The sequence below is a fragment of the Meleagris gallopavo genome, chromosome 5 (assembly GCF_000146605.3).
Source record: "Meleagris gallopavo isolate NT-WF06-2002-E0010 breed Aviagen turkey brand Nicholas breeding stock chromosome 5, Turkey_5.1, whole genome shotgun sequence".
NCBI classification, from domain to species: Eukaryota; Metazoa; Chordata; class Aves; order Galliformes; family Phasianidae; genus Meleagris; species Meleagris gallopavo.
Genome location: NC_015015.2, coordinates 26,601,884 through 26,614,974, shown reverse-complemented (window position 1 = coordinate 26,614,974; position 13,091 = coordinate 26,601,884). Strand labels below are relative to the sequence as shown.

General features: G+C 39.1%; 1 protein-coding gene across 3 annotated transcripts in view; it reads right to left on the bottom strand.

The window, feature by feature from the left end:
- Positions 1–10,655, bottom strand: part of LOC100538679 (cytochrome c oxidase assembly protein COX16 homolog, mitochondrial) — a 29,265-nt gene extending 18,610 nt beyond the window's left edge. Inside the window, exons 1-3 of one of the 3 annotated variants that reach the window (XM_031553570.1) lie at positions 10,467–10,572; positions 9,996–10,146; positions 2,999–3,242 (exon numbers count right to left, since the gene is read on the bottom strand). In XM_031553570.1, the coding sequence (XP_031409430.1) occupies positions 3,078–3,242; positions 9,996–10,146; positions 10,467–10,492 (342 nt within the window). In that variant the 5' untranslated portion in view covers positions 10,493–10,572 and the 3' untranslated portion in view covers positions 2,999–3,077. Of the gene's footprint in view, positions 1–2,998; positions 3,243–9,995; positions 10,147–10,466 lie in introns of those variants that run through there. The other 2 variants (XM_019615629.2, XM_031553569.1) reach the window with 2 other exon arrangements.
- Between the last annotated feature and the right edge of the window lie 2,436 nt (positions 10,656–13,091).

Sequence of the window (13,091 nt, the reverse complement as noted above, 5' to 3'; positions counted from 1 at the left end):
CTGACAGAGGATTTAATGCTTTAATCTGTCGCTACAGGAAGGGGTGAAAAGTAAGGCAGCAGCATGTTTGGGCCTCTGGGCTGAAATGTGGACCATTGGTCTCTTAACCTGGAAGAACATGCTTGGAGAATTTGCTGAATCAGCCACCACAAAGCACTAACAGGCAAAAGAGCAAGAAGAGCAAGATATCTGTTTCAGAAATATAAAGAGAGTTTCTCAAGGTGCCTTTGTGAAGCCTCTTTAGTATGCAATACCCGTCCTGCTACAGCCACTTAAACAGTATGAAGTACACAATGCAAACTAAATGCCCTTAAGGTATCAGTCCAGAAAAAGGAAATGTTACAAAAGCCTTTGTAACTCCTTTTCTTCTCCTCAAAGTGGGTATAATTTATGAAAAATTCATAAAATCTTCTAAAAGATTTTACCATATTTAATGTGAGTTTCATCACCTTAACTTACCTTTGAGCACTTTTTAATACCTCAACAAACCTCCCAAAATTCCTTATAATGCTTCGGCTGTTAATAATCTGACACGTGCAGCTTTGAAGGTATTCTCTGCCATTTTGGTTAGCTTGTCACCACGTTGTTTATCAGTGAATCACTAAGGTTAGAAAAGACCGCTACGCTTTTCCAGTCCAACGAACAACCCATCACCTACACCAGCAAGAAAACATACACTGAAGTCTTTTTCTGAGTCCAAATATTTATCAATATAACACAAAAGAAAAATATTTTGCTGGGTTTTAACCTCAAGAATTGATTTTGGTTACGACAAGTCTCAAAACTTTCTGTAAGTATGGTAACAATGTTGGCATTTTTAATGGGTATTTTAGCAGAAACAACTTCCAGAATTCAGTGTGAACTTCATGCAATTGCTATGGTTCTCTCCAACCTCCATCTCTGCAAACAAATTACTTACTGAAAAAATCTACCACATTTTAACAACCACCATCCTAAACATTTGTTTTCTAAAGGAATTACTGCCTTTATAGCAGCTTTCCACCCTACAGTAAAAAATACTTTCCATACTGACATCTAGTGAAGTTTTACAGAAGAAGAAAAATCCTATTCTTATACTTGCAGAGAGCTTACTGCCTTCCAAATTATCAATATTTTAATTACTGATATATGTATAAAATGACTAGAATTTGTATATCGTGCACTCTTTTCTTTTGAAAGATATTTTGCCACTATTTTTAAATAAAGAACATGTTTACCTGCTGAAGGCTCAGACATTCTGATGGGTATATTAGAGGAAGCCATAATGATGAGATGGAGTAATTAAAATTAAACATGACTAATGAAGTTACTGGTTTTCCATTATGCGAGATGAAAATTTGCAGTTCCAATTTGCCATTAGATATTTCAATTAATTGGATCTTGTTACTTACTGTATTGTTTCAAATGTGACATATCTATTTATAGCAGAGAAAAACATAAAAGAACCATGTAATGCTTCCAGTACTAAAAAAATACTATAGGACTCAACAACAGCTGTGCAGAAAGCAGTCCCTAAGCCCTCTGGCTACTATTGTACTTTTAAGGGCTAAGCATCCAACATGAAAAAAACAACTATAATAAGTTCAATGGGAATTATGAATGAGAAAGATTTTAATTCATGCACTGTAGATATTAATAGGGCAAGTTCTCTCTCTATGCAATATTGCAAACCTTGCATTCCTACATCCTGTATCAGTGAAGAAAGAAAAGTTCCTTTGGGAATACCTAAATGAGCAGCCTCCTGCTCCCTTTCATCACAGAACATGGAAGGCTGTGTAAAAACATGCATATTCTTTAAGGGTTCAGAAGTGGATGGGCTTTAAAGAGACCTTATGAACTTCTTGACCTCATGGCTGCCATTTTGCCTGCACTAGGACTACATACAAATTCAAAGACCTTCTGCCACCCAGCAGCTGCACTCCAGAGAGGCAATATGCCATGTTACACCAGCTACAACATTCATTTCAGCACTCACTACTGTTCTCATTTTTGTATGTCATAAAAAAAAGGCATTAAGCACTGCCTGACACAACACACAGGAGGCTCAGTGCAGACTCCATGGAAAATATATCACCCATCTAATCACAAGCAAAACTATAAACGTGTTGTGTAGTAATAGGTAATACTTGGAGAGATACAGATCGTGTGTTTTCTCATTAGCAACTGTACTCCACATATGAGTTTGGTTTCTGCTGTTTCAGCCACACAGGAGTAGTTAGCAACAGAATCAAGTGAGTTGAGTTTTTCCAGCCTCAAAACACAAAGGACAAGAAAGATCTTCTTAGAGACCATACTTAAAATGGGAGCATCTGCAGGTAAAGAGTTTTCAACGCCTTCTTGGTAACAACTGTAGAGATCTACAAGTCAAGAGCAACAGAAAATCCTTGTCTGGGGACTGGGACTCAGCCCTTGCACTTGAGTTTCAGTCTGCTCATTCCACTGCTAGAGCCTCACGAAGAGACTGCAAAGCTCTCCTGGTACTTGAGGGAGGTGAGGGAAAAACAGCTGGATGTTATGTTTGAGCTAAAAGCTACCTGAAGCTGAATTACACACTTGCAATCCCTCCAATTGCATGGCTAAAAATACCAGTAATTAATCGTGTCAATGTGACAGGATTTAAAAAAAACAACAAACAAACAATAGAATACTTAGTACTGTATAAAATGTAAAATTCTGAAATCTATCAACATTTTATATACCAAAATTAGTTCCACTTGCAATGGCACTATAATGAGTTTCTCCACTTAACAGTTTTCTCTTCATCTGAATCTAATCTTGACAACAGAAAAGAAACACCATAAAGAATTATGAAATGGAAAAATGGCTTCTGTTTCAAAATGAGGAACCCAGAATACTTGCATTCTATTTCATATTTTGTCACAGAGAAGTTCAATAATCTGAGATAAATCTGCCAGATGTCCAGCTTTCCCCAGACGTAGCCCTTTTTTTTCCACCCAGAAATTCAATCCAGACCAAAAATAAAAAAATAAAAAAAATAAAAAAAAAAAGATTTGGCCACTTGCCTGGAACTTCCAGATGCTGGGCAGCACAGTCATGCAGTAGCTCTGACGCAGTTGCTAGATGGTTGGAAATCCTGCTGAATATATATGCACTGGGACTGTCAGCCATCCAAATAGAGTTACCTTGTGTGCAACCATCCAGAACATACGCAGCAAGCAGCCTTTACTGAGAACTCCCAAGTAAGATATGCCAGGTAGGACAGAAATTGTGTCCTCGTTTTCCTGAACAGAAACACAAGAGCCCTCACATAAAGTATTCACTCTATGGCAATCTTCTAAGTGCATCCACATACAAGAAAGCTGGAACTACACACCAGGCCATCTGACATTTACTAGTTCAGAACAGGCAACATAGCAACAGCCACTCTGCTGGCACACAAATCTCAAGATTCAGAAGGAGATTTACAGGCACCTAGCACCTGGTTGTGCAGCAAATTCCACAGCCTGAATTAGACTTCTGAAATAAAAAAAAAAAAAGGCAAGATGGTTAAAATGCCTAGGAGGGGAATTCACAGTGGGCAGCAATTAGAGCAACAGTAACTACAGAGCAATAACAGGAAAGGCTGAGGAGTTTCCCAGAGAAATAAAATGTGCCTTTAAACTCCCTTCCACACCCTGGGTAAGTGTGTGCTGACCAAACCAGAAGGTACTAGAAAGCATCCCTACTTCTACAGTCATTCTGTACGAAGCCTTGGAGGCTGTACTCATCAGCTTGCTTAAGGGAGATTGCATCTCACCTAATATAGATCAAGGAATATATTTAACCAAGCCTAAAAGATTTTCTACATACTTAGTAAATGACAAGCTATGCAACACCATAAAATCTCTAGCACCAGAGAGCTTGGCCTAAAGCAGAATTTTAAGCACACGAAGGGCCTTCAGGCCAGCAGTGATAAACATCCAGGCAGCCACAGAACAGAGGAATCACAGCTTCTGATCTAGTCAGATACTAAGCCCATGAATCTTTAAATCAATTATTTCCAATCTGCACTAAAAACACATCACCTTTCTGCTTCTTAAAGACAAGCCACTTCTCATTCAGCAAAGCTCATTAAGGTATCCTTTCAAAAAGACATAGCATACCAAACATCTAGCATGGATGGTAGGAAAAAATGTGTATTACCAGATAATATTACTATCACCATATCCCAATTTAATGAGACTGTTGCAACTTTCAACAATCATACTGTGTTTCTGAGAGCCCATATATAGTTCAGGTTACTAGCAGAAGTCTTGGTGTTCACAGGTCGCCTGGTACTACTAGGACAGGCTCCCTTCACCAGAGTCTCATTTTTCTTCAACTTGATAGGGATTATGTGAAAGGGCAGGTATGGGCCATACGTTATCTCCAGGCTGTCCCACAGTGTTTTTAGCTGTCAGGGGTGGCAATAAGCAGTGGGGTGCGGGGATTGAAAACCATCTGCAAGCATGCACACAGTATCAGCTTCTGGATGGAGAGACAAAAATCTTATTTTTAATCAAACTCAGGACTGGATACATAGTTGGCTTTTGAGTGGTTAAAATGCTAAACGGAAAGGATGTCTGAAAAATGAAAATTTACGTATCTGTCTGGCATAGCAAATTCAGTAAACACTGTTCATAGATGAAGTGGGAAAGTAATCTTAGCTCAAGCAAAATTGATTAATTTCTCCTTAAATCGATGCAGAGTACACAAATCCAATGCTAGCAGCTGAACCTCAAAGATTTCCAAGAATAGCATAGATAGACAGCTTATTTCCATACAGTCCCTCTGGACTAAACTGAAACAACAGAAAACTGATGTCTGAACATCTGGTACCACCACAATGCAGCTCTGCTATCTTTCATTTCTGTGCCATATTGCAGGGCAGAAATTACCGTCTCGGACGATTCTGAACCACAGTCAAAAGATATAACAAGCTTCAAATCCCCCTGCCAACAGGAGCCAGGCTGCTTCACTTAACATCCAATTCTAAAACCCTCCACTAAGCAGGCCACACTTGAAAGCAAGGTTTGCTTTAATTTAGCAAAAAGTGCTCCATTACATAACGAGAAATGACTGACAAAGATTTTTTTTTTCCCTACAAGCAATCGTAAGTGTATGCCTATCAGAGCCTCTAAAGCATCAAAGGTTTCAGTGCATTATTTTCTTAATTTTTGGAGGACCTCGGACCAAGATCAGTGAATTTAGTCTTTGAAAATCACTTAAATCAACTTACACAAGGAAATTAGTCAAAGTTTATTCTCGTGCCTGACTCAGGCCAACCTGATCTGCTTAAGTAAAAATAAATACAAAATCATCAGCCTCGATCCCTTGCCGCACTGTGCTTGTGTCATTAGGTTACTGAAACCAATCAAATGCATAAAGGTGCATTTCTAAGTAAATAAACGTTAGCCAAAAGCTTGCTGAGAAGGCTTAGTTACTCCACCAAGTCCAGTGACAGACCCTAAAATGATTCCATGTTTCCTTGCTGACAGTTTAGAAAAGTCACCTTCCCCATCCAGAACAATCCACAAAACATTAATTAAAAAGGTTTTGATTCGGTTTTGTTCACACTTGCATCCAACAGGTTCTTTTTAATGCTACCTCCTATGACATCATGGGAGCAGAAAAGGCAACTCTCCATAATCCCATTATACTTCAAAGACCACCAGTGGATCAAATAAGCGTTCCTTCTGAAGGAAGGCACGAGGCTCCAGGGAAAGAACTTTAAGGGCAGGCTTCTGATCTGAAGCATGAACTCTGTTTATGCTTCTGCTACAGTCAACTGAATAGAGATGGGTATATCTAGAGGCAGTAAGATATGTGTTTAAAATAGGATCTGAGCCTTCCGCACCTGAAATTACACAAATGTTTATCTCACCTACTATTTACCTGTCAAACTGAATATACTGCCAGGCTAAGGATGGTGCATCTCACTGGAATGTGGTAACAATAAAGTTTTGAGCTTAATCTCTCTGCTTTTTCCTGCAGTCAAACAAGAACATCATTCTCAAGCATCTATTTGAGAAAGGAAAGAAGCATATTATAGAGGCATTCCTGGCTCAAACCATCTACACTGGGCTGCCTGGATGGCTCCCAAACTAGGCTCTGCATTTAAGACAGTGGAAACATGAGCAAGGTGAATCCCAGACAATGCACAGCATCACAAGCACACATTTAGATTTAGCTGAGCAGATACTGAATGTTTTGATTTCACTTACATAACTCTAATTATACAAATAATCCAATTTATACTATTTTAAGTACTAACAGTGTTAATTTAATTTGACCTTAACATTGGAAGGAGTGCTGGCACACCTAGAAGTCCAGAGGATGAGTCTATATGCATTTGGAACAAAATCAAGCAGAAAGTCTGCAGAAAATAGAAGACAACTGGGTGTACGGAATGATCGGGGCTGGCAGCCATAGAGTCATGCCCATCAGTTATTGTTAGAACAAACCTTGTGCTTTTCCCATTCAGTCCAATTGCAGTGACCTCGCCTGGTCAGATTACTCCTTTACAGTGGTAAAATCAGTCAAGTTCTAGCCAGACTTCTGTACTTAGGGAATACTGAGCTGTAATACGATTTCAAGCACAGCTCCATCACACAGAAGCAATAGCCAACAGGCAGTTTTAGTAGCAGTAATTCGGGGCATGGCTCCGCCTGCCACTCCTGTATATACACCTGGAGCTGGTTTGTGTAATGACAGCAACATGGATGTGCCAGCCAGCAACACAGCCTTGTCCAGTCACTCGCAGATGCACTACCCTTTTTGGGCAGGTATTGCAGCCTTGTATGAATATCGAGCTCCTGCAGTTGTCATGATCAGTGCTTTCCAACAACGTTCAGTGCACATCAGAAGCACAGGAATGTTTAGACTGCAACACAAAAGCATTCTAATAGGCAGATACCCCTTGTTGACTATCCACTCCCAGCAATCAGTACATGCTGGACTGATTTCCTGGACCTTCCTGAGGCAATTGCCAGTTGCATATCCACCTGATACAAGGCCTTAATGGAAACAGGATGTTTCTCTGCTCCTTTTTCTGCCTGCACTATTTCACCCTGACCCAAAACACTTGAATTAACGGATCTCAACTGAGGAAATGTTTTTTTAAATACTCATTTGAATTTAAATAATTCTATTTGATTTAATTAACTTGCCTATTGCCTATGTAAAGCAGAGCAACGTTAATTACCTTCCTTTCACAGAGAAAGTGAGACTCGCTAACATTCGGTAACTGCCTTCTGCGGTCATTTATATCTCAGTAAAACATTACTAAGGTGATCTCTCAGAATTCTACTTCTGGGGTGCACTCACTTTGCTTAAGACAAAAGAAAAAGAGGAGTGAACCAGGATCTTACATCTTATAATCTTACAATAATCTTATAACCACTGAAAAGGTCAGTCCAACAATGCGCCCTTGCACAATGCATGTTAGTAACTATTTGCAGACTTTATATCAACTGATGTTTTGCTTCCTGACCTCCAGATTCCAGGTTACCTGCAAGTGCTCGCACTGCATGTACCCTGAAGGAACTTGCTTGGTTCTATCTCCTCACTGAGAACCTGCCTCCCAGTAACACCTCCTCAATAATAAAGCTGTAGCAGAGCTTAAAAACTTTGTTTTATTAGTCAGAAGGGTTTGCTGAGGGTTTGCTTCCCCAGGTAGTTGATACATTGCTGCTCTTCAGCCCTTCACATTAACTATCAGCCAACAGTACAGATTGCTTGTCTGTTACTTCTGTTCAAGACTTTTATATCCAAAATAAGATCTGAATTAGCACGTCTCTAACCATGCCTTGAATGACAAAAGTGGGCACACAGTAAATAAATATAAATTTTAAAAATGTTATGTACTTGAAACATTTTCTGTATATTAAATAGAAGTCACATTTTCTGTTCTAAAACTGTTTCTGTTCTACTGCATGTGCAACATTAAAGTAAGACAAAGACAGAGCTTAGTTTTCCATCTGAGAATAAAGGTGCTTGGAAACATGCCTACACAAACCCGCCCATTGCTTCTCTACTAATTCAAGGTGGTTTTCCTATAAGCATCTAGTTTTCCATATCCAACTGCAATTTGCATACACTCTTCCCAGAAAAGAAACAATTACCTAATCCGCATTAATGGCTATTTTGGCAACAACAGATGATGGAGAAATCCTTGATTCTGTCTAGCATAAAAGGCATTTACATCAATAAGAATCTCGGCACAGGTTTATTTAAATGCAGACTGCTCAGCATGCTTGCAGAATACAGCTGGTCTTGGTATCCCAAGTAAAATCAAGGTGTACCCAATGAGGCTTATTTCTTTTGAAAGAGATAGACGTGAACAAAGCCCTGATATCCAAAGATGCTATTCTAAAAGGACAGAATATCTGTTCTTGCTGCTAGCCCCTCTCCTTCTGCAGCTGTTTTTGTTCCAATCCTAACACCACACATCAGCTGAGCCATCTAAGTCCTGTCTATCTAGCAGCAGAATTAGCGCACACACAAGTTCAGCAGCCATGCTCACAATAAGCTGTACAACATAATTTGCACATCCTTAATAAACAACCAGAAAAGACAGGCACTCAGGCATTACAAACCCTACCCTATATCCAGATGGGTTGCTTAACTTTCCACAACCTCCATTTTTTCAGCAGAAACATGGAGATAATAAACCTGCCATGTTTGACAGCAAGGCTATGAAGCTTCATTAATTTAAATGATGTGAAAGTCTACTGAGCTCCATATAGAAAAAGTGTTATTAAGTAAGGTTTTTATTCCAAAGGAGCAACAAAAAAAGATTCCATTTATGTTATTGTCTACATCAATTTGCATACAACTATCCAGCTCCCCAGGAGGTGCACTCTTCCTTTTTCTGCTAAGGACTTCTGTGTGTTACATAAGAATAACATTTACTCCAATAGAGAGATGTCTCAACCAGTGAAGATCTTATGATCATCAGGATTTTTAATAGCATTTTTAAATTACACAGATTACTGTTCTTTACCTGAGTTACATGTGAAGTATTTTAACCAATAAAGAGAGAGAAGACTAAATTCTAATCATTTATGCTCTCGTAGTTACTGTATTAGAATGGTTCTTAACTCTATTTTCATGGACATAGAAGCAGAAACTAATGGAACACATTACTTTCATTTGTCCCACTGTAACTACTAGCCTAAAGTTGGTGTTGCTAGATTGCAGCTGATACTACACTATTCTTTATTTAAATTTCATCTATTCAAAAATAAAATCATCATGAAAAGAAAACACAAAAGAGATGCTGCAGCCTTAAGTAATACAGGCTGGAGCAGAATCCAGATGTCCTCTTTTAGCTTTTCAGAGAACTCCAGGGTGCTGTAGCTTCCCCTCAGAGCTTTCACATACTGCTGTCTAATTCAGTGATGCCTCCCTTGGTCATAAATGCTGAGACACAGAGCCTCATAGATCTGAATAAGCATAACTACGACTGCCTTTTTACTCTGGGCTGCGGTCACTGTTCAGTTAATGGAGGTCAAATGTAACCTACAGAGTACAGATCTGACTAAGAAACTGACAGGAACAACGGACAACTTCTCCCGCACCCTGTGATAGTCACCCAACTGGAGGAAAACTTAAATGCTACAGCTGGTTCTGAAAGCCTAGGACTGGAAAAAGTAACCAGCCAGAGCACAAAGATTCTTCTCCCTTGTCTTATGGGCTATGTCAAGTAAGAGACTGAGCAGTAGCAGCCTGCATGGTGCTTCACGTGCCGTAGCCAGGTATGCAATGCAGAGAGCAACGAAGAACAACTGAAGTAATTCAGATGGCCCACAACAATCATCTAAGGCAAAACACAAGGGTCTCCACACCCTGAACAGGTGAGGATCTGAAAGATTTGATAGTAGAAAGCCACCGCAAGCCCACTCCCACTTATGTTACAAATTCTGTAATGAACAGAATATTATGCACAGTGTCTGGAGTCTCACATAAATACTTTTTATATGAACCATTATACAATCTTTAAAAAAGCTTCACACCTTCTGCAAGTCAGCAGCACTGGGACCAGAATGACCCTCCGCATCACAATGGCAGGCTAACAAAGTGCCCCAGCCCTGGAGGCATGTGAGGCCGGGCTGAACGGGGCCATGTGCAGTCTCATCCAGTGGGCAGCAACTTTCTTTTGTGCACCTTTTAAAATATAAAGTTGTTTAGTGTAAATTAGATACAAAATCTTTCTAATAACCTCCTTCCTGATGTGCTACGTTTCCTTTCTCCAGATTCAGAATTGCCACTTACAAACAACAGTAGGAACCAAACTATTCGTTAATCACTTTCCACAGCTGGCAAAAAGGTTTGCTATTATCTCAGCCTCTATTATCTACGCTGCTTGCTGCCTAAGAGCATATAATAATATCTCCTAATACTAATATTTTGCTTGTCCCAGCAAACTATCTCTTATGAGTCAGCACATTTGCAAAATGAAATGAAGAGAAAACCACTTGAAGTACCTTGCCATGTAGTTTGTGGACATCATATCTTATCTGAGCAAACTCACGGAGTCCAAAAGATCCCCCAACAATGTAGAGCTGAAAAACAACACGATGAAAGCGTGTGTTAGGACCATCACAAAAAAAAAAAAGAATCAGAGAATCACCAAGGTTGGAAAAGATCTCCAAGATCATCCAGTCCAACCATCACCAATATTTCCTGCTGAACCATGTCCCTCGGTACAACAACTAAACATTTAGATGTTGTGAAGAACACTCCACATACTGACATAGAAACACAGAGAGCAAAGTTTTGTGGTCTGGCAGCTAGATGTTTATAGCACAGAGCTACAGCTTCAAAAAGTTGGTAAGAAAATCTTTATGGGGTAGCACACAACTTTGAGAGGCGTACCACAAATGGGACAGCCCTATATTGTAGCTCAAGGCATTAATGCTGTTCTTGTGGATAGATACTGATTCATCTATACATACAATAGAAAAGGAAGTATTACTACCAAGGAAAAAATAATGCTTTCTTTATGTATAAATATTCTGGTAAGAACAAATAACAGGAAACAGAAAATAAAAGCATTCAAAATGGTTAAAAAGAACCTGAAAATTATTTAAGATTTATTCAGCCATATCTGGTATGTCAGCTGATGATACGCTATCTTCACACCATATGCTGAAAGTCTCAAGGAACAGACAGTAAATGAATTTTAATATGGTTGACATCTCAGCAAAAAAAAATCATTAGCTGATATTCTTTAAGTTCTAATGAGCATAATGTTAATTAGCATCTTATGAGTTAATTTAACAAATGTCATGTCCTAAAGAAAGAAATCAGCAGTACTATAGCCAAGATTATAGTTACAAACAGTGTTTTATGGTTGTGATGTCAGAGTGGCTGTGGTGGAGCCAAAGCAGATGCACTGGTGTATAGCAGGTTTAACAAAGGAGAAAGCAGAAATTCTTGCAGCATCACTTCAAAATTAGCCTGTCTGACAAGAAAATTGCATGAAGTATACTGTTATGAGATGTAATATGAACAAAGGCACGTTCAACTATAAAGCAAATGTTTGGGGAATTTTTTAGCTTAGATCATCTAAAACTCTGTAAAGTAACTAGTGGAAGTGAGGCAGACAGCTGCTGCATGAAATAAATCATGTGCTGCTCTCATTTGGCCTCACCACGCTGTTTCGCTTGTTTGACAGCAGCCATCTATTATACATTAATTTCATGTTTGCAGCTATACACATGATAAAGAAGTTAATACACACACACTTCTCTTCTTTAAGACAAGTTTTGGCCTGAAACTGTAATCTTACTCGTGACATCTTTATGCTGCTCCCAGGACAAAAACCACACTTGTATTCCAGTTTCCTTTTGCTCTTTATACAGCATAAGCAGAACAGCCAGCCTGCTAAGCTGGACACGTCGCTTAGAGCCATTATCAATACAAATGCCTTACACTTCCAGTACTGCGATGGTCAGTTTCTCTTTTGATGAAACATCAGATCTTCTCCAGCACTGGTGATTCTATGATTCTATGCCACAGCAGCTACGGGCAGCTCTTAAGTTAATTATATATATTTTTAACTGTATTCAAAAGTCAATAGAAGAAGCAATTACAGTACAAGAAAGTATCAATGAGTTTGTGCAACTGTAATAGCATTAAAGATAACAAAGTACCTGGAGACAGACAATGTGTTGAGTGGAGGTATTGGCCTTGGCTTAAGTACTGCTGTTCTCTTTCGTACTACGAGGGAAGATGTCCTCACTATGTTCATATAATTGTATTTAAAGGGAAGAATACAGACATACAAACAATGATAGATCTAGATTTAGTAGGCGAAATAATCAGAAGTGGGATAAGACATTACAAATTTCAGCAATGTTCTTAGCTTGTTGGCTTAGCATACTCCACAATTCTCACTCACGTTTCTAGTTTTCCAATTTATAAAATGGAGATAATATTTACGTTCCTTGCAAGATAAAAAAGCATTACAATGAATTAATTTGCTCAGTGTAAGTCAAGGGCAAAGCAAAGTCCAGTATGTTCCAACAGATGCCAGACAGGTCCAGACAAAAGAGACGCAGGGGAAATCCTAGCAGAAGCTATTCAGGATACCATATAAATAGAACAATTAGGTTGGCAACATTTTCACGAGGTCAGATGCAACTTGACACTCCAGTTAAAGTGAAAACTGGGAAGGTAACTCCAAACAAAAAGAAAATTAAGTACATTTTTCTCCATTCTGTATTTATAATCATACAGATGCTTAAATCATAAAATGTCAATGCACGAGCAACTGAAGATTACCCAAGTCAGAAAGTAACGGCATTCTGCGACAGAACCATTAGTTTTACGTGCTTCAGATACAGAGCACAAACTTTATTATGTAGTGAATACAGCCTGCTTAATTACTTGAATGCATTCAGCAGAGTGATGAAGTGCTGTGCTTTCTCCTTTCCACCTGAAGTTTAGCTTAGGATGTAAAACCAGGAAACACGTTGGTGAAGCACCCGTTAGGGTGAGCAGCTCAGCAGCACAGTGAGCTCAACCTCCCGTCAAAGAACTCGTGCTGGATCATTCCTTTATGTTTCAGTGAGTACACACACACACACACAAACAAAAAAAAAAAC